General features: G+C 40.8%; 1 protein-coding gene across 1 annotated transcript in view; it reads right to left on the bottom strand.

The window, feature by feature from the left end:
- The window catches only part of DCC (DCC netrin 1 receptor), a 978992-nt gene that overhangs the window by 621327 nt on the left and 332077 nt on the right, over positions 1-25588 (bottom strand). Inside the window, 1 exon segment of the mRNA XM_075066875.1 lies at positions 21659-21979. Coding sequence (XP_074922976.1) covers positions 21659-21979 — 321 coding nt within the window.

Below are 25588 nucleotides of genomic sequence, written 5' to 3'. Positions count from 1 at the left end.
ACCAGTCAAGATTTTATACAGCTCTATCATATTCTCACTTAGTTGTCTCTTTTCAAAGCTGAAAGGTCTGTCTTTTAAATCTCTTTTCCTATGGAAGCTATTCCATACCCCTAATAACTTTTGTTGCCCTTCTCTGTACCATTTTGAATTCCAATATATCTTTTTGAGATATGGGTGCGACCAGATCTGCGTACAGTATTCAAGATGTGGGCATAACAAAGATTTATATAGAGGATATTTTCTGTCTTATTATCTATCCCTTTCCTAACATTGTTAGCTTTTTTGACTGCTGCTGCACACTGAGTGAATGTTTTCAGAAAGTTATCCACAACGACGCCAAGATGTCTGTCTTGAGTGATAACAGCTAATTTAGACACCAGTCTTTTGTATGTATAGTCTGGGTTATGTTTTCCAATGTGCATTACTTTGCATTTATCAACATTGAATTTCATCTGCCATTTTGTTGCCCTGTAAACCAGTTTTGTGAGATCCCTTTGTAACTCTTTGTAGCTGCTTTGAACTTAACTATCTTGAGTAACTTTGCATTTTCTTCAAAAAAAAATTTACCTCACTGTTTACCCATTTTTAAAAATCATTTATGAATATGTTGAATAAGACTGGTCCTGGTACTGACCACTGGGGGACACCATTATTTACCTCTCTCTATTTTGAAAACTGACCATTTATTTCTACCCTTTGTTTCCAATCTTTAACTAATTACTGATCCATGAGAAGACCTTCCCTCTTATCCCATGACTGTTTATTTTACTTAAGAGCCTTTGGTGAGGAACCTTGTCAAAAGCTTTCTGAAAGTCTAAGCATACTATGTCCATTGGATCACCCTTGTCTACATGTTTATTGATAGCCTCAAAGAATTCTAATAGACTGGTGAGGCATGATTTCCCTTCACAAGTGCCATGTTGACTCGTCTCCAACAAATCGTGTTCATCTAGGCGTCTGATAATTCTGTTCTTTACTATAGTTTCAGCCAATTTGCCTGGTACTGAAATTAGGCTTACTGGCCTGTAATTGCCAGGATTACTTCTGGATAGGCATCACATTAGCTATCCTCCAGTCATCTGGTATGGATGGTCATTTAAATGATAGTTTACCTACCACAAAACAGTATTTTTATTTGGGAGCAGTAGCATGGCAATGGTAAGGTAAGATTACAGCACCAGCATCACTATATATTCCTGGCAGAAAAATTGACATAGTGGTAGAAGATGTAATGTTCTCCTCTTCCTCCCTGCCACCACTGACCATATGCCATCAGAATGGAAAGCAGGATATTAACATGGAATTTTGCTGTCAGACGTAAAAACCATACTCCCAATCACCAGGAAACCATGATGGCATGCCAATGACAGAGCACTGGTAAGACAATGGCATCTGTTAAAAAAATCGTTAAAGATAAATGTCCTCCCTCCCCATTTGAAGTGTGTGGGCACTTTCTGCTACAAAACACTCTGCCCTCAGGCTTCCCTTTCTTCTCTCCAAACTCCTCGGTCGTCTTCTTTCTACACTCATCCTCCACTGACTCTACTCCCAATCTCCTTTCTTTGCTCTTCAAACCTCTCTGCCCCAGTCACTTACAAGTCTCTAGCTGGGGATGTCAAACCACGTCACAGACTTGAGCTACAATGTGGTGTGGAAGACAAGCACCAGATTAGGAACTGAGGTACCTCAACTCTATCCTTTGCTTTGCTACTGACTTCCTATGTAACCTTAGCCAAGTAATTTTACCTCTCTGTGCTTGGGTTTCCCCTTCAGTGAAAACGGGAGAATATTTCTACTTACTAACCTCACAAAAGAGATTTGTAATCGCTGGATGAAAAGTTCTACATAAGTACTCTAGTACTGTCATTATTTAGTATCCAAGGTCCTGTTCATTTTCAAGGCCCTGTTTAATTTAGGTATGTCCAAACACATTATTTTCAAAATGTGTGAACTATTTACTCCTGAGCTAAGATCTTAAATGCCAGACTTCAGCCTAGGTGAGTTCTTAGAGTGGAGGTAAACATATAAAAATAGAGTTTATAATGGAATGCTGACAGATGTAACTATAGCTACCCTAATGGAGATCACTGTAATAAAATGATTGCAATCACTCACCTCATTTTACCAGATTTGATTGCTATGGAGAAGATTAAGAAACTTAACAATCTTGCACTCCACTAAATTGCTTTTTTTCCCCCAGACTTTTTGGTGTTCCCTTTGTGATACCACTTACTTGTAAACATCATCATTTTTTGTCTCCATATTCAAACAAATGCATTTAACAGCTTGCATTAGCATTCTCTTCTCTATAGCACTTAAAATTTCATATCAGGCCAATTTTACTCTGAATCTTATTCAAATTAAAGCAGGGTTATTATGGAAGGTGCAAAGGTTCAATTTAAGTAAAATCAAGATCATTTTCTTTTGTTTGACTGTTTGTTTCACATTGAAACCATAGCCTAATAAATTTTAATCATTTCAATCTTTTTCAAATTGAAAGCTTTTCAAGAGCATTTTTGCACTTAAGAATATAAAACATGCTTTCTATGTCCATTCTTAAGGCTTGCATAGAATCATAGACATTAGAACTGGAAGAGACCTTTGCATCATCCAGTCAATCTCCTGTCAGTGAAGAATTGTGTCATCTAGAGGTGAATAGAGAATGAGAGGGTTTAAGAATTATACATTTCTCCCTGTAAATCGGTGATCATCCAACATCAATTATGGCATGCAGTGAAATCTGGAGACATAAGTTTCCCCACACCTAGCTTGTCAGTCAAATCCCCAAACTGTAAAGTGCACACTAAATAATTCTATTGTTCAAATGCAGGCAGCAGCTGGGAGTAGAGAAAGCTTCCATGCTTTAATTAATATGCTTTGATATTGTGCTTTCTGAAACTTGGAGATTGACTGAGCTCATTTAAATGTCTCCTTCCTGCGGTGACATTCTGTGGCATCTAAAATGACCTGCTTCTCATTTGCCCACCTGAGGTCACTAAGGACAACTAGAAGGGTTGTAAACAGCTCCCCTCATCTTATTAAACATCACCTTTGAAATGTGTATAGATTTCAAGTATGGGAGGTCACGATACCATTAGAGAGGTTAAACTGGAAACAAGAAAGCATGCAAGGTGGTCACAAGATCATTTCAAGTTACACAATTAAATTAACCTATACAAATCTGTGCAGGTGGCTACATCTATATTACTGATCTCAGACAGGAGAGTGAAATCCAGAAATCGGGGGGAAGGAATTGTCAAAAAGGAAACTGATGTCTAGAGATAAGCAAATTCCACAAAGCATTGTCTACAAATATTGCTACTTAAAAAAATCAAATTTACTTTAGCTTGGATCATTCAACCTTTTCTATTCACTTTATGTGAACATGTAGTTTATTGACTTTTACTAGCATGAATGCATCTCAAAGCTATGTGGAAACTATATTTTAAATCCTTGCTTCACAAAGTATTTATTCCAAATGGCCTGCATGGTCATCCAATTAGGGAATCTGAAAAAAAAATGTAGTGTGAATTATCTGACTAACCGAAACAAAACAACACCGCTCAAATGTCAAATATAAGGATAAAATTCTTGTACTGAACTGTTCACAATTTTGAAAAAGAATATCATATGTTTCAGCAAATATAATAAAAAACAAATATATCCAAAGAAACCTAGATCTGCTCTTGATAATTTGTATAGTGGTTTTGTCTAATTATTCAGAATTGTGAATTATTTGCTCAGCTATATGTATTTTGTAAGGAAAGCCTTATCTACTCTGTCACAAATAAGAACTTTAGATTTCAGTATTTTTGCCTCTCTCTATGCTATAAATTGCACTGCAGATTACAAAATGAATGGGTGAGGAATAATCCCAAAAGGTTTAGTATTAATATTTCACGTGTGTGGAATCCTTCACCCCAAAGGATCTCACCATGCTATGGAAACCATATTAATAAAGCACTTCTGAAATGCAGACACATCCTCTGTGAAGGGTATCAAGCAACCAACACATATAACGTGCCTCATCTGTAGAAAGATGGAGACGTTTTCCCAAAAATATCAGTGAAAATCCCTACTCTCATGAAAACTCCTTGAGATCTTTATTATGAATGCAGAGCAGATAAGCCTTTAATATCTGGCCTGAAAACCTGCACATGAAGTGGTAATCAGTTTATTTACCTCAGAAGGATGATGGGTTGAGTTGAATCATGGAATTTGAACCTGAGATTCTAGAGGTTTCAGAACAAAAAACTTAGATCACTAAGCTAGTATCACAGAGTAACGCTGGCCCTCTAAGAGGGATCAGAGTAAGTGAAGCTGTGACTCATCAACTGCCTCCTAATTGGGCTTAAAAGAGGGCACCTGGGCCATAAAGGGGGAGAGACCTGGTGAGTAAAGGTTGCCTTAGACCACAGGCTGAGTCAGCAAGGAAAAGGGCAAGCAAGAGTTGCCTGAGAATCCGGGACACATGGAAGGTCCTGGAAGGAAGCTGTAGTTGGTTCCTGGGGAAAGACGGGGAGGTCAGGGAGCAGTAGAGGGAGTTGCCTGCTGACGTCTAAGTTGGAGAGCCAAAGCTGAGGACCAGCAACTGCTGACATAGCTGATTCAAAAAGCTGGGCCAGGGGAACAGTGAGAAGGTCAGGGGGAGCGAGAGCTGCTCTTTTTGGAATGATAATTTCCCAGCAGAGAGACTGGGGGATGTTCCCACCGAAAAGAGTAGGAATATACTCCTGCCGGAAGGGCTGAGGTGGCTGTCCTGACAGAGGGATAGAAAAGGACAGACACCATCCAGGTGAGATGGAAGATGCTGTAATGTATTATGTCAATGGATATGCTGTCTGGGGACTTTAAGGACTGTTTGTACTGGGGTGATAAATGGACTATGTTTTGGGATTTAGAATTTGGACTATTCATACAATGATTTTGTAATAAACTAACCTCACACAAGGGTCTTACTGAGGTAAGAAAGCATGACATAGACTTATGGGGGACTTTGAAGGAGGGAAACCTGAGGTAGGCGTGGATGTTGTGTCACAGGAGGATGTTCCAGGCAGGGCTATCCTATGACACATACCCTAGCGGACACTTTAGCATGAACCCGGGGGGTGAGGGGGGCGCGAGAGGGGAATATAAATAGGTTTCTGTTTGATCTGGGCAAATAACTGATTTTGCAGTTCACTGGCAGTTCTTAAAAAAACAAAACAAAACACAACAAAAAACAGTTTGACCCAAAGTGAATCTGAAAAATGAAAGTTTATTTGCTACCCAAACATAAGAATGGCCATACTCGGTCAGATCAGTGGTCCATCTAACTCACTGTCCTGTCTCTTACAATGGGCAGTGTCAGATGCTTCAGAGGGAATGAACATAACAGGGTAATTTTGAATTGTCCTGTCCAGCTTCTGGTAGACTTAGGGACACCTGGAGCATGGGGTTGTATCCATGATCATCTTGGCTAATAACCATTGATGGACCTACCCATCATAAACTTATCTAATTGTTTTCTGAACCCAGTTATTCTTTTGGCCTTCACAATATCCCCTGGTAATGAGTTTCATGTGTTGACTGTGAGTGATGTGAAGGAGTGCTTCCTTTTGTTTGTTTTAGCCCTACTGCTCATTAATTTCCTTGAGTGATCCTTGGTTCTTGTACTGTGAAGAGGTAAATAACACTTCCTTATTTATTTTTCTCCAAACCTTTCATGATTTTATAGACCTCTACCATAGCCACTCCCACCCCTCATCCCAATGATCTCTTTTCTAAGATGAACAATCCCAATCTTTTTAATCTCTCCTGATATGGAAGCTGTTCCATACTCCTAATCCCTTTTGTTGCCATTTTAATATACCTTTTTTTGAGATGGGGTGACCTCAGTTGCACTCAGCACTCAAGGTTTGGGCACACTGTGGATTTATGTAGCAGCATTATACTATTTCTGTTTTATCATCTATCAGTTTCCTAATGGTTCCTAACATTCTGCTCACATTTTTGACTACTGCTTTACATTGAGTGCATGTTTTCAGAGAACTATCCACAACGACTCCAAGACCTCTTTCTTGAGTGGCAACAGATAATTTAGACCCCAAAATTTAGTATGTATAGTTAGGATTATGTATTCCAAAGTGCATTACTTTGCACTTATCAACATTGAATTTCATTGGCTATTTTGTTGCCTAGTCACCTATTTTAGTGAGATCCCTTTGTAAAAATTTTCATTCAGCTTTGGACTTAACTATCTTGAATTATTTTGTATAGTCTTCAGTTTTTCCCACCTCACAGTTTACCCCTTTTTTCAGATCATTTATGAATATTATACACACTACAGGTTCCAGGGTAACGACCTCAAGAGGTCATCAAGTCCAACCCCCTGCACCGAAGCAAGACGAAGTAAACCTAAACCATCCCTGACGGGTGATTGTCTAACCCCCTCTTAAAAATCTCCAATGATGGGGATTCCACAACGTCCTTTGGAAACCAATTCCAGAATTTAATTACCCTTAAAGTTAGAAAGGTTTTCTAATATCTAATCTAAATCTCCCTTGCTGCAGATTAAGCCCATTACTTCTTGTCCTAACTCCAATGGACAATTGATCACAGTCCTCTTTGTAACTGCCCTTAATATATTAGAAGACTTATGGCCCCCTGTCTTCTTTTCCCAAGACTAAACCATACATTTTAACCTTTCCTCAGAGGTCAGGTTTTCTAAACCTTCTATCATTTTTGTTGGTCTCCTCTGGACTCCAATTTGTCATCTTTCCAAAAATGAGGTGCCCAGAACTGAACACAGTACTCTAGCTGAGGCCTCACCATGTACTAGTGCTAGCATCATATATCAACACTGAATGACGATCCAATAAATAGCAGGACTTACTTTGATATTCCTACTTTTTAATTGTTTGTTACATCACTACTAGGCCCAGAAGGAAAAAAGTTATGGCAAGATTGAAAGCAAGATTAAAAGAAATTATAGACTGCAGAAGAACGAACAAATTTGTGTGGGTTGCAAAGCAAATAATTCTAAAGCTGTTGGGGACTTAGATTACATAACTGGGGTCAAAGACAGCCTTAGGCAAAAGCAACATAAGTGACCAGTTGGCCCCTGTAGTCATACACTAACTCAGCAACTCAAAGTCTGGCCTCCCATCTGGAAGATTATAGCTGAACAAGTATAAGACTGACTCTGAACAGTGAATTTGTTCAGATGAACAGCAAAGGAGAGCAAGAAGGGACCCAAACCATGAGTAAGAGAAAATGTTCCAAATGGAAAAGCACCTACAACAGACTGCATGTGAAGCTAGGCACTAAGAGCAGGACTTTTGATGACAAAGATTGCAAAGGCCTCGCCTTTGTCTGAATGACTGGTCAATCTGGAAATAGGGAGGAGATAGGATGGGAACAACAAAAAAACCCATAATGATTCAAATAGTTTCCTGATAACCATAGGTTTAAGGAAGTTGCCTGAGTCATAAAGGATGTTTCTCACCAAGATAGCTTCATATAATAGATTGCTTGCTTATTCTACTATGGGAGCACTTGTGGAGATACACAACTTAGGAAAATGAATTTTCCTTTGTCTCAATTCTAAGCATCATTCACAAATGTTAATTTATGCTTGAAAAGAAAACAGAAGAGTGACATCAGTAATGATCAGTACACCCATTTATTTTCAAGCTTAAAAGCACTATGACCATAGCATTTACTTAATTTGGCGCAATAAAGGACAAGTGGGAAGCTTAATATACAGGAAAACTTCTCAAGAGATTTGTACAACGACTCCCTAGGAAATCACACCACTTGGGACTTTGAAAACCAGAGTGGACATAGCATGAGAAAATGCACTGTAGGGAACACTTCTTCCCTGGTAGGTTGACCAGCTGGCTGATCTAATAATTAGTAGACTATGATTCACCAAATCTGCTAGTTCTCTGGAAACCAATTGGTGCCTGGAGGCAACGCTAAATGTGAGTGAGGTATAGAAAATCATCATCAAAGCCTGGTTCACGTACTCACGCCTGTTGCTTCACTGAAATGGATCTATATTTTCACACTCAAATTATCAACTAAGGATATAAATTGTACAAGTAAGAAGCATCTTCCCTCATATTTTAGAAGTCACACACTAAAAATTAAGTGTCCTTATTATGTGTCATTATTCCATTCTGGGTTAAGATATTCTCAGATCTCATAAATTGAGCAAGATCAGGCTAGGCCAGTTTTGGATGCAAACCTGGTGAGGAAGTCAGAGTTTCACAGCTGTAGAAGTGGGGTAAATGAGAGAAGAATTGGGACCATGATTCATAAAGTGCTTTATGATTATTCAAGATCAAAGGTGTCATGAACAAAAGGCATTTCAGTTTCCCACCTTGGGTAGTCAAAGAAAAAACAACGGTGCAAATTAAGTGCAAGGAGCATGTAAAACACTACCACATCAGAATGATAGTGTTTTGTTTTTGTTTTTACACTTTGCACAGTTGTAAACAGCGAGCTCAGGACTGTGGAGAATCAGGCCCCACATCAGGGTGCAAGTGAACAGTCAGGCATATTATTTGGTTTCCTAATATGACCTTCTAATTTTCAGATCATGGCTTAATTAATTTTTCAGTTTCATTAGAACGGTGCGTAATCTGCTTTAACAGTCTGATATAATGGTCATTTGTATGTGGTTGCACATGTACATGTAAATCTTAGAGATAACAATGGGGCAGTAAACAGAAATAGCACAAAGTGTACGCTCAGGAACAGTCCATTTCATTAAGCAAAAACCCAGTTAAGTAGTATTGGTCACCAAGTGATACAGGAAGCACTCCCGCATCCACACACTATTGGGCCATGTAGCTTTAAAAAAGGGGAGGGGGAGAAAAAGAAGAAAAACAAAACTTCAAGATCGTCCTTCATCACAACAAAATTATCCAATTCCCGAATGATTTCTAAGTGGTCCTACACACCAGTATTCACTGTGCTGCCTAGGTACAGTGCACTGCCTAACTTTATCCTTAAATTACACTGCTCTACAGCCAAAATGCTTCTGAAATAAATGTAGTCAAACTGTACTAATTCTGGGTCACTGAGAACGAAAATGATGCTTAAAATTGTTGATTGGCTCTAGTCTAGCTGTTGGGCTCCAGACTACAGCAGTGGAATCTCCTGGCAGGTGATGTTAGGGTTTCCATGTTCCGTGACCGTCAAAAGGATCTTGTCCCATTCTTCTTCATGGAAGGTGATCTTGTAGCCTGCAACAACATCGATGGTGTGATGGCAGCCCTCAACATCGTTCACGATCCAGATGAGTGGAGACTGTTCATTGATTCATCGAAGATGAGTCTTAAAGCTGTTTTGCTGCATAATGGCAATGTTTTGCCATCAATTCCAGTTGGTCATGCAGTCCATAGGAAGGAAACCTATGACAACATGAAACAACTTTTGAGGTGCATAAACTATGACCAACATCAGTGGCAGCTTTGTGGCGATTTGAAGGTTGTTGCTCTCTTGCTTGGTCTGCAGACTGGATACACAAAGTACTGCTGTTTTCTCTGCGAATGGGATAGTCGTGCAAGAGATTCCCACTACATCAAGAAAGATTGGCCACTCCGACAGTCATTGGAGCCTGGGAGGAAAAGTGTTCAGCATCCACCACTTGTTTAATCAAGGAAGATTTTGTTACCACCCTTACACATCAAGCTGGGTCTGATGAAGAACTTTGTCAAGGCCATTGACAAAACACAAGCAGCTTTCAAGTACCTCCGTGGAAAATTTCCAAGGTTAAGTGAAGCTAAGATAAAGGAAGGTGTCTTTGTTGGTCCTCAGATTCGTGAACTTCTTCGAGATGATGCATTTGACCATGCACTGCGTGGCAAGGAAAAGACGGCATGGAAAGCCTTCCAGTTAGTGGCAATAAATTTTCTCGGAAACAACAAGGCAGACAACTATAGGTTGTTGATGGAAAACCTCCTCAAGGCATACAAAAGCCTTGGTTGCAACATGTCACTAAAGATACATTTTTTGCACTCTCATCTAGATTTTTTTCCACCGAACTGCGGAGCAGTGAGCGACGAGCACGGCGAGCGATTTCACCAGGACATTGCAACAATGGAGAAACGCTATCAGGGCAAATGGAGCCCATCAATGCTTGCAGACTATTGCTGGACAGTGACAAGAGATGCTCCATTTAATGAATACAAGAGACAAGCCAAGAAGCGCCGAGTAGACACTGAATAGGACTAAACTATGTACATAATAGTTTTTTGCCTTTTGTTTCATAATAAATTTTATTTATATAACCCTTTTGCTGATTTTTAAAGTGTTACATAAACAGGACAGGTGAAATATTATCATGTAAAGCAACCATAAACACATGAAAAGACCTAGGTTTACAATTTATGATTAAAACTCTACTATCTACACAATACACATAGACATAAAATGTAAAAACTTAAATATCTTAGAAACAGTAGCCACTCAGTTGTTTTAATCGTCATATTTGAATTCAGCACATCAAAATACATAATAAATACCACATTTTATCTCTGAAGCAGATGACTTCCCAAAAATTGTAGACCAGTGTTATTCACAAACTTAATACATAATAGAACCACATCAGCTCCCAGGCTTTTATAACATATTGAATTTGAATAAAAGAATCATCCCTTGAATATAAAAAGAAAAATATTGAAACATCACTGATAAAGAGTTCATAAAAGTCCAATCACACTACTGAATTTACTATCAGATGATCATATTTTTATCAGTTTTCCAGCAGTGTTGTCTCTTCTACTGAGTTACTAAGATTTAGACCTTTGTAATTTTAGCAGTTTTCAAAAAACTCAATTTTTAGAGACCCATGGGGGATTTTTTGGAAAGAAATTGGTTTTAGTTTTCTTCAACAAAATTATTTTAAAAAGTTACTACCTAGATTTTATTGTGGCTTATTAATTCCTTTGCAGTATGGCTCACTTTCATTGTTACCCAAATAACACTTTTTAAGACAAAAAGGTGAAATCAGGGTATGGGATTGGCTGCAAGCAAAAAAGAGTACTATGTTGGAGATACTATATCAGACAAATAGGATGCCAAAGAAAATAACAACAGAGTCAAGGTCAGGCAGGTCTAGAGGACTACCACTGACTAGTTGGCTAGGCATTGTATGCAGGGACATGACCAGTCTGAGATTAAGATAAGAACAGCCATGGGCAGGAGTGAATGGCAATGCTGCATTGTACCTATAAAGATGCTTTTGGATGAGAAGAAGAATGAATAAAATTAATACTTGACAGTTTAGGAGGTGGATATATGTTAAAGGATGCTTGCCTCTTCTATAAAAGTGAGTATCACAGAATCATGGAAATTCAAAAAGTAACAGCCTAGTGCTCTTTGTTACATTTTCTAGTGCTGTCTCCAGTCTAGCATTTGCTAATATTCAGTTGACATTTACTTTATTGTATCTCATTACCCCCTAGGTAATGGATAGCCCTTGTGACCCTCTAAATAATTCATTTTTTACCTTAGTTTATTAGCACCCTAAAATACTTGTAAATAGTAATGCCCCTTAGTCTTCTGACTTGTTAATTAAACATGCTGTGCCACACATAAATAGTTCTTTTAAAATTATTAGTGGGTTTAAAAGTTATAAAATTTAGGAAAATTTCTCTCCCTATTGGAGAGCTTTGAACTGGGATTCAGATTTCTCTTTTTTTCACATCTATAAGATTTTCATCTCAGGTTCAGCCATGATCCTATTCACTAGCTTTGTATTATTCTGAATTTGGGAATACTATTAGATAAATTACAATGTGGAGCAGTTCCCAGGAATGTATGCCCCATAACCACAGACTCTGGGGAGCACTGGGGTCCCAGCTGCCCATCATGAATCCAGGGAGGATTCCCTGGGAACCCTGTCTCAGATTTGCTAAAGTTCATTGAACCAGCAATGTTTTAGGCAAAACAATTTGGACTGCACGAATAGCCCAATTGATTGCAGTTGGGACTGAATGAACAGCAATACAGTAAGGTATTACTCAAGGAGAGCGAGATGGCAGAATGTGTTCAGAAATGATTTTCAACAGTTATCACTTTAGTCATAATTTGCCACAACAAACAATGTGATCAATTTTTTTGGCACGACAAACACGCGGAGTGCTCAAGAAGCATAAAGCTGAAGTGCAGGAATTCTGTACAATCTAATCTTTTGGCTTGTCTTTTAACAAAATAAGGATACTGGGGCCAACTAATTCAGAAATGGTCTAGTTCGGAACCATAGTTTGACCCTCAAATTCCTGCCCTTCCTTCCTCAGTCTAATTAACAAATCTGTATAACCTATCCTACCTTATTTTTCACCATTACAAGAAAAAAGCATGTCCCTTTGTGAGAAGGTGTACAAGGCCTTTGTGGACACTGTTGAAAATCCCGGCTTCCTAGTACATCCCTTTCTGGCAAAGTGACAGGAAAGGAGCAACGAAGGTGGATCCTCCAGGTCTGCCTAGAGAGGCCTCAGGGAAGCAGCCCATCAGAGCCCAGAAGGCTCGGCTAAAAAGAGCTGTAGGGCCTTAGCAGGTCAGTTCTTTGCTGGGACAAGAGGGGCAAGGAAGGATGCTCCTGTCTGGCCAAAGGAGTTTGAGAGATAACAAGAGGGGGTTTTTTGTTTGTTTGTTTTTTTCTGATTGAATTTTGAATTGCTGGGTTTGGGAGAGAGAGAGACGAAGAACCTGATGTAAGGGTGATGCTAGAATGGAAGAGGCCCAGAGAAGCAGCAGCAACTAATTGAATCAAGCAGGAGATGGGTGCTGTGTATAGGGTCCTTGGGTTTAACCCGAAGCAGTGGGCTGGACTGGGTTCCTCTGCCACTGCAGGCAAAGTGACATAAACCCAAAAAGGTGGCAGAGCTTATTTGGAAGCCAGAATAAAGGGCTGAATTTAAAGGGCCCAGAGCTGGTCTGAAGACCCTAGCAAGGACAAAGAGACTTTTATTTGCTAGGGTCTTTAACACCCTGGAAGGGGTTCGTTCTGACTTTATAATTTGACCAGAGGCTCAAGCTGCTGAAGACCCATCAAAGTCAGTCAGCATCCCACAGGTGGCACCAGGGATGTGTAAAGGGCTGTGGTCCACATCCAGCAGCTTGGAGATGCTCAGGAGGTGACTGTCCCATTACACCTAAATGGAAAAAACTTTACCCCTCTCAAATTAATCTAGTTGGTAGCCTCATTCAAAAGCCAATTGCTGCATTCAGACCAATAGGCTCTTCCCTCAACCCCCCTCAATAAAAGAGCAATGTTTTGGGTTGGTTAGGTTAGCGTTAAAGCCAGAGACTTTGGATCACTGACCCAAGAATGGTATATGAATAGAAATCAAATTGCTCAATGTAATGTCTATATCTGAAGACCTACCCATTACTAGAAATACCAATAATCAGTAGCCTGTTAAATTGGGACTTTTAATAAGATGTTAGACTAGGAGGCAGCTCTTAGTTTCTCTTCACTGCTCTCATTTCCACTTCAGCCAAGAACGCTTTTACGATTGGTGAGTGTCAAGGCATCAAGAGCCCTTGAGAAGTTCCTGGAAAATATGATTTGTGGTACATGGAAGGTTCTATGCATAAAATTTCTTGACTGATTACAAACAGCTTTCATTTGACACATTTTCTTCATCAAATAGCACTTTAAGAAATGAAAATAAACGGGGGGAAAGGGCTTGAAAAGAGCAATATACTTTCAATACTCTTGAGCAGTTTGTTCTCAGCAAAGTTGACTGTTACCTTTTAGTGGTGACTGGTTTACTGACTGTTAATGCTTTAAAAATGAGATGAAATCAGGTGTATAGTCTTTATTGCAAGAAAGATATATGTCCCCATGCACAACAGTGGTTTGGCAATCTTAATCTCCAAAGACATAACGTTGATGTATGTTATGTTGCCAAACAGCACAGTGAGTGTTTAAAATGCTGTGAACAGCCCTATTGCCTCCACATGATACAATCTAAGATTAGATTGTAACTCAGTGACTGAATCCTTTCCCAAGTCCTGCATAGAATATTAAAGCTCAGGCCATTTACTTTAATATCTTGAAGGAATGATTTTTTTTTCTTTTTGCCATAGAAACAAGAAAGCACAGAGTGGGGATATGCACTGTTGGCAACATGAAAGCATATAACCCACATCAGGCAATTCCACTGTAATACGACATCATCGTTTCTATTTCAATGAAAGCTCAAGGCTGTGCAAACGGATCTGTATAGCAAGCATGCCTATGGTATCATAACTGAACACAGACGTTCAAACCTCAACTGAAATATTAACCTAAGATCTATCCAGCGCTTCTCCTGGATCCTTGATATCTGCCATGTTAATTTTGATTGAATTAAATGCACATAGAGATCAAGATGTTAATTCAGTCTGTCACCCTTCTGTACTTTTTTCCAAATAATTTTATATAACAATCTGAGTTGATCTTCTGTTACTTTGGACAGCTTAAAGTACCTTGCACAACACAGCCCTGCAAAAGCAGCTTCATGCAATAATTATTGCAACATACTGTAATGTTAGACCTTTATTTCTCCTCTTACCCTTCTTCCCTACCCTGTCCTATCTTCCATTTGCCTGCATCTTAAGTTAGCAGTGTGCTGCCAAAATTTTAACAGGGACTTCTTTAAATATTTTCCAGCTCCCTTACGAATTCATCTGACCTTCCATCACCAAAATACTCTTCCCACACCTCAAATAACCCCACGTACTTATCCTCTATCCCACAAAATGTAGCAATTCTACACTTTCCCCCCACCAAACAGCTGCATCAGTGCTTTCACTCTCACTCGCACCAATCAGTCCCTTTAACATGCCATGCTTCCCTCTCCCCTGCATTTCTTTCTTCCTTTTTTTTATAATAGCATCTAGGGGCCTCAATCAGGGCTTTGGCCTCATCACTGTACAAACACCACAAGGACAATCTCTGCCCCAGAGATCTCGCAGTCAGGGATTTAGGCAACACACAACCATGAATAAGTTGGCAGGGAACAGTAGATACAGGTGCATTTATTTAAATAAGTAATCAGCAAACGTCCAATCAAAGCCAAACAGCATCTCAGAGGCTCCCCTCTTAGGCAGCTGTTCCTCAGAACAGAGGTGATTGTAGCAGGCAGCTGTCCTGAAGCCTCTGGCTTGCGGGTGGTTGGTCAGGTAGAGAGTGGGTCCCCTCTGATGGTGCAATGGGTGTTTTCTGGTAGTTTGGGGATGTACGCCGTTGGTTCTTGAGGTGGGAAGTTTTGTCTGACTATGAGGGGTCTACTCCATTGGTATAGGGATCAAATAGAGGAAGTAGGTCTCCCATTGCCTAAGGTCATTAGATTGTGGGGTAGCTCTCCCAGGATGATGTGGAGGGCCCAGTAAGTAAACAGGCCTCCGCTGGGTGGTATGAGGAGTCAACAGGAAAGTGGGTTTCTCCAGGTAGTGTGGGTGAGTGAGTCTACACTGACTAGTATAGTGGTCAGGTTGGAGAGTGAGTGTCCCCTAGACCAGTAGCTCTCAACCTTTCCAAACTACTGTACCCTTTCAGGAATCTGATTTGTCTTGCGTACACTCAAGTTTCACCTCATTTAAAAATGACTTGCTTACAAAATCAGGCATAAAAATGCAAAATTGCATTATTACTGAAAAATTGCTTACTTTCTCATTTTTACTGTATAATTATAAAATAAATCAGTTGGAATATAAATATTGTATTCACATTTCAGTGTATAGTATATAGAGCAGTATAAACAAGTCATTGTCTGATTTAGTTAGTACTGACTTCAAATTTTAGTTAATACTGACTTCATTAGTGCTTTTTAGGTAGCCTGTAGTAAAACTACGCAAATACCTAGATGAATCGATGTACCCCCTGGAAGACCTCTGTACACCCACTGAGGTACATGTACCCCTGGTTGAGAACCACTGCCCTAGATGGCAGAAGGGGTTATAGGAGTTAAAAGATGAGGAGAAGGTCTCCTGTTGCTGGTGGTATTGAAGTGGGTTTCTGCTAACTGGTGGAGAGGGGAAGCAGGCTTCTTTCCATAAGATGGAAAAGACTTGAACTTTCCCTGGTCATTGGAGGGACTGGCTGAGGATAGCAGGGTTCCAGGCTCCATCTCACTATTTAGTCTTCAGACTCTGGGCTGCCACGGGGCAAGTAGACAAGTGGTGAGGAGAGAGACAGGCTCAAAAGCTCCTGGATTCTCACTCATGGGTGTAATAGCTTGGCCCTTCCCCCTTTCCTCCTCCTTTGGTGGTGAAGCTGTCAGGAGGGGAAGTATGTGCAGGAAGAACAGTGCATTGGGTCTCAGGAGGCACTGGAAGGAGAAATTCCCTTCGCATCGGCTGTCCCAGAAACAGTAGCCATACCCACAGAGTGGCAGCTGGCTGTGTGAGCTGCAAACAGCCCATTCCCATCCTCAGAGAGGGATGGAAACCTTAACAGGCAAAGTCTACCTTTTCTTCACCATTCCTCAGGTGAAACTGATTCCTGTCGATTGTTATTACACCACTGTGCACAGGGCTGGGCTGTGAATTCTCTGGCATACCCCTAAACTTAACTGATTTTTTTTATACAGAAGTGGGTGTGCACTGTGGGGCAGTGCAGGAAGAAGAGGTTACTCACCTTGTGCAGTAATTGTGGTTCTTCAAGAGGTGTGTTCCTATGGTGCTCCACTCAGGTGTTCATGCGCCTCTCAAGCCTTTGATCAGAGACTTCCCGTTAGCAGTGTCCATTCAGCCTGCGCTTGCAACCCATACATCCTTGTGCCAGGCATGGAGATTATATAGGGCTGCACAGCTGGACCACCTTCTCCAGCCAGATGTTCTATAGAGAAAAGTCTGAAGCAGAGGGGAAGTAGGGCAAGTATGGAGCACCAATAGGGCACAAATCTTGAAGAACCACAGTTTCCACACAGTGTGAGTAACCTCTCCTTCAAGTAATATCCCTAAGGGTGCTCCACTTCAGATGACTCCCAAGTAATATCCCCACAGAGAAAGGAGCTTTGGAATTGAGTCCAGAACCGAAGATAGAGCCACATTACCAAGAACCACAGCTGAACTGGATCAAGGCATAGTGTTTAAAAAAATGTATATCCTGAAGACCATGTATTGGCCTTACACATCTCGGAAACTAGAATGTTTCTGAGTAATGCCATGGACATTGATTTTTATCTGGTAGAATGTGCTATCATCCTTTCGGGGGATGGTAGAACACCAGTTGCACTGTAACAAGTAACAATACACCCAGACATCTATCACGACAGTCTCTGGGCAGAGATTGTGGACTCAGTCTAGGTGACTTCCAAAATTGCATGGTCCTTTCTAGATAGAAGGCAAACCCTCACCGAATACCCAAGGTATGAAAGCAAATTTCCTGTTGAGACTTGTGTGACTTTGGGGAAAAAAACACGAGTAGATCAATGGACTGGTTAATAAGAACGGTCGATACTATCTTAGGTAAGAATTTAGGGTGTGGGCATAAAGAGACCTCATCCTTGAACATTGTAAAGGGTGGATCTGCCATTAAGGCCCCAATTTTTCTGACTCCACAGACTGACATCATAGCTACTAAAAATGCCATCTTCATGCATAAGTGAAGCAAAGAACAGGTTGCCATTGGTTCAAATGGAGGTTTTGTAAGACATTTAAGTATGAGGCTGAGGTTTCAAATCTGAGTGCGGTACCTAATTTGGGGATAGAGTTTCCCCAAGCCCTTAGTAAATCAAAAGCAAACATAAAAAATCCTTCTACTGGAGGATGAAACACTGATATTGTACCGAAGTAAACCTTAATCGGGCTAACTGATAAACCCTGGTTTCTTCAAGTCCAACAGATAGTCCAGGATGGCTGACAGCAATGAGGATTCAACAGAAGTCTGTAGCATTGACACCAATGGCTAAATCTCATCCAGTTCTGCAGGTAACTAATTTGGATGGACTTCTTTCCACTATTGAATATCACCTGCTCTACTTTCACAGAGCAGATACAGTCTACTCCTGCAAACCATCAAGAAACCATGCACTAGAGGTGGAGGTTCCATAGGTTGGCGTGAAGTAAATAATCCACAACTTGGTAGAGGAGAGGAGAAACTATCATAAGTTTGATGGTCAGGTGAACACACGGGTGAAGCAGGTAAAGATACCAAGCTTGTCTCAATCAGGTCGGTACTATAAAGATGATCCCAGCCTTGGCATGTATGATCTCTCGGTATTAGTGGCGTTGGGGGAAATGCACAGACCAGCCCTTTCATCCAAGATCAGAGAAAGACATCTTCCAGAGAGAGATAGCCTAGCCCTCCTCTTGAGCAAAGCAGATGACACTTTTTGTTCCTGGAGGCAATGAAGAGATCTACCTCTAAGGAGACCCCAATTTTGCAATTTATGATGGAGAATTTGAGAGTCCAGTTTCCCTTTGTAGTCCTGGGAGAAACACCTGCTGAGGGTGATGTTGTGAACTCCAGGGAGGTAAAAAGCTGAAATTTGGATCTGATGCTACACAACAGTTCCACAATTGCATTGCTTTGGCGCACAGGGAGGGGAATTTGCTCCCCCTTACTTGTTGATATAGAACATGCAGGCTACATTGTTAGTCATGATTCTGATGAATTTTTCTTTGATGAGGGGTCAGAAAAGAAGGCAAGCATTCCTGGCTGCTCTGAGTTTCAACAAGTTAATGTGGAGACTCGTTTCCTGAGGTGACCATCTGCCCTGGGCCGTGAGGGTACTGATGTGAGCTCCCCATCCCAAGGGAGAAGCATCTGTTGTCATGGTTACCATTGGGGTTGGGTAAACAAAAGAAGTCCCTGCACCGACATTGATTCGATATTCCACCAGTCTAAGGAGTTCTTTACATGACGCTGGACCATACTTGCTTGTCCAAATTGTCTCTAGAGGTTGAATAGACCACTCTGAGCCAGTCCAGCAATGGGGGCATAGTCTTGCATAATCAGTCACAAAGGTGCAAGTTGCCATATGACCAGGAGCTGCGGATAGTTTCTAACTGAGGTTCATGGATTCCCTTGAATGGTCCTGTCTTGATCTGAGAAAGTTAAGAATCAGTCAATGGAAAGCTCTGCCTGGGCTGTCATTGAATCAAAATACACCCCTATGAACTGTATTCTCTGTACAGGGGGGTCAGTGTGGATTTCCTTACATTGAACTGAATACCCTATTCCTGGAAAAGAGAGTGGGCCAACAGGGTGAATAACACTTCGGCTTTGTAAGCTTGACCCTTGAACAGCCCAGTTGTTGAGGTACCAAAAAGACTAATATTGCCTCTAGGACCTTTGAGGACACCCTTGGGACCAAGGAAAGGCAGAGGGAAGCCTTCTGTATTAAAAAGAATCCTGGCCTATAGTAAAGCATAGGTATTTTCTGTGAGATGGGTAAGAGTTCTGGGATTTTCCAGACCCACCAGTACTGGAGGAGAAGTCTTTTGCCTCTACACTGCTGAACTGAGAGGTTGAGGCTTCTGATACTGTGGACTCAGCAGGGGATGGGGAAGTCTCTTGGGAGCAGGTTCTTTATGATAACAGTCAGCACTTCTCTTTCGGGACCTTTCATTGAGATCTCAAGAGTTTTGCCCCTCTTAAGGGAGATCTGTGCTGAGGTCAAAGGGGAACTTGATCTGCCCAAAGACAGATTTCTGTGGGAAGGTCTTCTGACCTGACTCTGAAGTGGGTCAAAGGGAACACTCCAGCAGCAGCTTGACCTCAGAGGTCTTCCTTGCTCTGGATTTAAGAGCCAGGCAAAAGTTACACTTCTGGGAGACATATGACACTCCCAGGCAGCGGACACACATAGTGGCCATCATTGACTGGGATAGGCTTCCGACAAGAGAGGCAATGTTTGAATCCTGGAGAGTTGGGCATGCCCTGCCAGGAGAGAATGATTCTCTCCCTCACTTCAGGGAGCCTAAGTTAATCCTCACACTACTTATCTACTAACTATGTAACAACTATCTAAAACCAACTAACACTAGAGAATAAGTTAGCTCAGGCACTCTCAAGGCAGACACACTAGGGCTCTGTCTTGGGCCGAGATGGTTGAGAGGGAACTGAGGGCAGATCGACCATGGCAGCCCTATGTAGCCTTAGTGCATGGCACAAGGCTGTATAGGACATATAGACAGGTGAAACAGACACTGCAAACAGGAAATCTCTGATCAAGGACTCAAGATGCACAGGTGCACCTGACATTACTCAATGAGGAATTTTTAGCCCATCTCCCCCAATCTGCTGCTGAAGGAATGGATCCCATCTATGTTCAAGTCTAGCAATCAAGTTGCATTTTCTAGGTCTATCTTTGGAACAAGAGTGGCTACAAATTTATTTTTTTTCTTCAAGAAAAGATTCCTTTCACATGGCTCAAAGAATAACTCCGTTAACAAAGGAGCCTTCCAGCTCTTCTGCGCTTCAAGTACCATCAACTCTGATTCTTAGCATAACTGTAAAAAATACTTATCTAGACTCCCAAGGAGATTTAGTCTGTCTGATTAGAGACTTGGCTACTTTCAACCAATGTAAGACCAAGGATCCTGTGCCTGCAAGTCTCCCATAGAAAATAAAGTGGGATAGGGGACTATAGCCCAGGTCTGGATATCTACTTGAAGGAAGTCCAGTTCAAGTTCTGGCCATTCTAGGCAGCCACAACATTATTTCAGTCAGAGCCAGATATAGTAACACACTGCTCCAGATCAAAAGAAAACCTACTGCCCTGTGAAATATTTTAATAATGGTTTACAATGATCCTACAGAAATAGGCTGAAAGCTGGATACCATGGGATACTAAATATAACACTTCGTTCTTTAACCTTTCATTCAAGAATCTCAAAGCAGTTTGCAATGATTAGCTGATTAAGGCCTCACGCCACCCTGTGAAGCAGAGTACAGTTATTCTCATTATACAAATGGGAAAACAGACCTGGATAGGCCATTGCCTATCCTTTTAAATACCCACTAACTTGAGACGATGACATTTTTGACACACATAAAGCATTCACAAAGACTACCAATCCCTTGTGTCTTCATTTGGCATTATGGATGCTCAGCACTTCTGAAAATCATATCTAGGAGCACCAGCCCAGGCCCCCAAATGGTAAACACCCAAAATTATTGGCCACCTGTAATAATTTAGGCCTAAATGGCTATCATATAGAAACTCAGTGGTAGAGCCACAACCAAATCCAGGTCTCTTGATGACCAATATCTTGTTCTCACCACCATATTATACTTCCTCCCAGATATTTCAAAAAAGAGCTACAGACATTAAGGTTACAAATTCCAATAAGTTGTATAATGGATTCTTGTCAGTGAGGGAAAAAAAGACCTAAACTGAAAAACAAATTATGCACATTTTACATCCCACAGAGGTTCAGCATTTTACTTTTTCTAAGGCTGAATTAACTCAGAAAGCAGTTAATTTCCAACTTCAAAGATTTTTTCTTGTTTTGAAGACAATAAATATGCAGCAAATATCTCACAGCAACAACGAGCTGATTAGAATGTCATGTCTGGCTTTATTTTATTTATTCTGGGGGGTGGCGGGAACCAAACCACACATTTCTGCCTGAAGAATGTTTCCTTGTGTTTTAATGCTTCTTTAAAATTGTTCACACAAGACAATGTTTCCAGTAGTTAAAAGGACAGAAGAGTTATTCCTACCTGCTACAGTGACTTTAGCTGTCCGACTGATGATAGCCCCAATTCCTTCTAAAGAGGCCTCACACTGGTAGAGACCCTCATCTGGCTTATGGTGCCTGGAATGGACTATGCTTTGTATCAAGAGGGAACCATTGGCCATCTGCTGTCTCCTTTCATCCACTGCCAGGTTTAAGAAGACTGCATCTTTCTTCCACTTGATGACAGGAATTCCTTGATCAGACTCCACTGTGCAATTCAGCAGCACATTACTTCCACGCATGGTGACAGCATCTGAAGGCTCAGTCAGGAACCGCAATGATGTAAAACCCTTAACTTGTGAACCTAAAATAAGAAAAGCTGCATTATTCATTCACATACAGGGAGATAGATGCCAGTTCTGGTGCATTAACTCATTGAAGAACATGAACACAAAATCCCACAAGACACACTGGGTGCCTGGCAAACATTCTGAGAATTAATTTAATTAAAAATAGCGTGTCTCAGCAAATTGACTGAAGGAAAACCAAGATGAATATTTTGGGTGCCATCAGTACAAATACAATATTTACAGAAGAGAGACAAATATGTAAACAAAGCAAAATACCTCTAACTGCCCCCCCAATTACTTCAAAAAATAAGCTCCAATGTGTTCAATTTTCTCTAGTGCTGTGGATCAGTACAAAGCCTATGCACCACTTCAGTACCATTTTGAGGGTATAAGTGGAATTTACTCTAATTGGCTCATAGGGCTTGTGCTGGACCCCTGCACAGAGCTGAATTTCACCATGAAAAGTTTGCAGATAGCACTTGGGTGGCTTTGTATTTATGAGAAACTTTCAGAAGAGATTAGACAAATCCAGAGTCTGGCCACCTTTTGGAAGTGCTGCCAAACCTTTGTATATGATGAAGCTTTTCTCTTCTAACCAGAATGACACTCACATCTGTAGTAGGAAGAGAGCCTGAAACATAAGCCCTTATACCAGAGGCCTAGTATGAGGCAGGACCTGCTCATAGAATTTGGCAAGAGCAGGGCTGATATTGCAGAAAAAACATATTCCTAACAAGTGCTAGTCACAGAGTGCTCATGCAAACACATGCTGATATCCAGTGGTACCAGAACATCCTGATATCAAGGATGGTACAAAAACATTACGCAAGGATAACAAGAACACACTGACTCATCCTAAAAGATAAGGTCAGGACGATGGTACGTAATAGAGATGTTTTGATCAAACCAACATGTACAAGATGGGTGACTACTAGTGACGTAAGGGGGCAGTAACTAACTATATCAAAGGGGCAGTACTAACTTGTTTTATTGGGATATAAAGATGTATCTCAGAGGGCGTGTCTTTGTCTGGCCTTAGGGAGGAACAGAAAGTCCCGCTGTTCACTGAGCTGGTCCATTGTTACGGGAATATGTGTACCATGGGATACTAGTACTATGCTTTGTCAACAATACACCTGGCTGCGTTCATTCGTCCCTTAATGGATCTTGTGGTCATTAGGTGGTTCTCTCGAGGTCTGCCATGCCAGCTGTCTGCGCAGGGCTGGGGCGGCACACAGAGGGAACAAACACACACACACACAGCCAAACAGCTACCAACACCTAACCACAACATTCTCAAAACCACCACTTCTTAACTTCTTTTCCATTCCTCTGCAATGGAGAGAGCAATGCGGGAGATACTGAAGTCCCTTGGGTGCCAGCTGAGCATGTGTCACAGCAGCAGCCATGACAGGCTATTCTTACAGCATAAATGTGTGACATCATAGTAGGGTATCAAGAAAGCATGTCAGGGCTGCAAAATGCAGAGTCTAGGTCCCTTTACAGCCGTGCACAATTAGGAGGCAATGGAGAAGAAGGTGGAGTGAGAAGCTTCTATGGAAGGCCCATGGTATGAATATAAACTTTCACTGCTAAAGACTAGAAAACTGTTAAGATGCTTAAGAACTAGCGGATTTTATTACATACTCTAATAACACCATAAAAGGAAAGGAAATGGGCTCAATTCTGACTTTCTATTGGATTGCCCCTTTTCCAGTCATTTACACCTGTGCAAAGTGCATGCAAATTGGATTCTTATTTGGTAGCATTTTGTATGCACTTTCCACAAACGTAAATTACTAGACTATGGTCCAGGCTGTGGAGAATCAGGCCCTATAATTTCCATTGATGGCTAAATGGTATCAGAGAGTCAAAACTTACAGGACCTTGCATGCTTTTAAAGCTACTGTCTGTGAATGGAAAGGAGGCAGATATTTTCCTCAACCTTTCTCTCATGGGTATGCTATATATGGCATTCGCAGCTGTTAAGGGTTGGGTTGACAGCATCACCTTAAACTGCTTGCCTCCTGATTGACAAAGCCTCCAGCATATGATATTCCCAGCCCCTTCCCAGCTACCATCCTCCTCTTCACATTACCTTTTCTCTGGCCATGTTCTAAAGGAAGAACAAAATTCATTGACTAGCAAAAGATGTATCCAAGGCCTGATCCTGACCTCACTCACATTGGTTTAATCCCACTTGAAATCAATGGAGCTACACTGGTTTCAGTAACCTAAGATTGCATACTGGTGGAAGATACACTTTTGTCATGAAACTGCTGTTAATAGCAAACAGACCTGTTTCCAATTTAGGCAAGTACCATTATCTTAAAAACATTCATTGCTTTTTATTCTTCCATAGGCATCTGGTGTTTTGTTTTTAAACACAGCTTCTTGTTGGACATTTTTATTTATGCCACCAAAACACAACACATTTTAACACCCAGCTGTTCATGACAGTATGTTAATGAATTTATGTGACTATTATCAGAAGTAAATAATCCACTTCTTCTGAAACAGTGGGGTTCTGACAGATTTCAATTCAGGGAGTTCATAAATTACAGAAGTTAAATAAAGATTAACTTTCTGTTCATGCAATTACCCTTGCAGTTCAGTCACAATTTCAGCTATTCATATCCTTTGCAGAAGCCATAGTTATCTTAAATTGCTTTAGTACACAATACCTAACAGCTTGAATAACCTGTAATGCTTTTGGAATGTGAATACAGTTCAAACTCTTCTCTGAAATATTGTTCCTGGAGGCTGAAGTGGTGAGAGGTTGAAGAAGTGATCATATGCTTTCAAAGACAATTTCTTGAAAGTCCAGGAAGGAAGAGGGATTAAGAGACAGGTTTTTAAAGGTATTTTGGTGCCTAATGATTCAGATAGCCACCTACTGGGATTTTCAGAACTGCCGAAGTGCCTAATCCCTATTAAAATCAATGGCAATTAAGTGCTTAGATGCTTTTGAAAATCCCACTAGGCTTCTATCTGGCTAGATACCTAGGAATTAGCTCAAGCAACCTGAACCAAAATCTTAGATCTTGAATGCCAACCAGTCTTTGGGAACATTCCAAATCATGTATCATCATTATTTTAACAAGGTACTTCCACAAACTTTTTCCTCCCTAACCTGTAGTAAACCCTGGGTACCAGAGTGCATGCACCTGCTGACAGGAAGGCTGAGAGACTGAAGATTGTTCAACTTTTTTATGAAATGTCCAAAGATTACACAGATTTAGTTTTTGTTAGATTAATAGGGAACCAGATTCCAGACCAGAGCTGGAAATACAACCGTAGAGCCTGTCAACTGGAACACCTTGGTACTCAGAAGCCCAATCATGGAAAGTTTTAAGTTGGAAACTCACAATGTAAATTGTATTGAGAAACCAATATGAGGGAAGTGCAGTTTATAAAGCACATATTAAACATGTTCTAAGTAACCAGGCAGCGATATTTTGCACTGCTAAAGTGTTCAAGCAGTCAACATGGGTGGCCCTATTTCCAGTGGATTGCAGTAATCCAGTTTTCTTTTTCTTCACACACACTTTTTATAGGTTTCAGAGTGGTAGCCATGTTAGTCTGTATCAGCAAAAAGAATGAGTACTTGTGGCACCTTAGAG

Source organism: Chelonoidis abingdonii, chromosome 6 (assembly GCF_003597395.2).
Source record: "Chelonoidis abingdonii isolate Lonesome George chromosome 6, CheloAbing_2.0, whole genome shotgun sequence".
Taxonomy (NCBI): Eukaryota; Metazoa; Chordata; order Testudines; family Testudinidae; genus Chelonoidis; species Chelonoidis abingdonii.
This window is presented reverse-complemented; position numbering and strand designations above follow the sequence as displayed.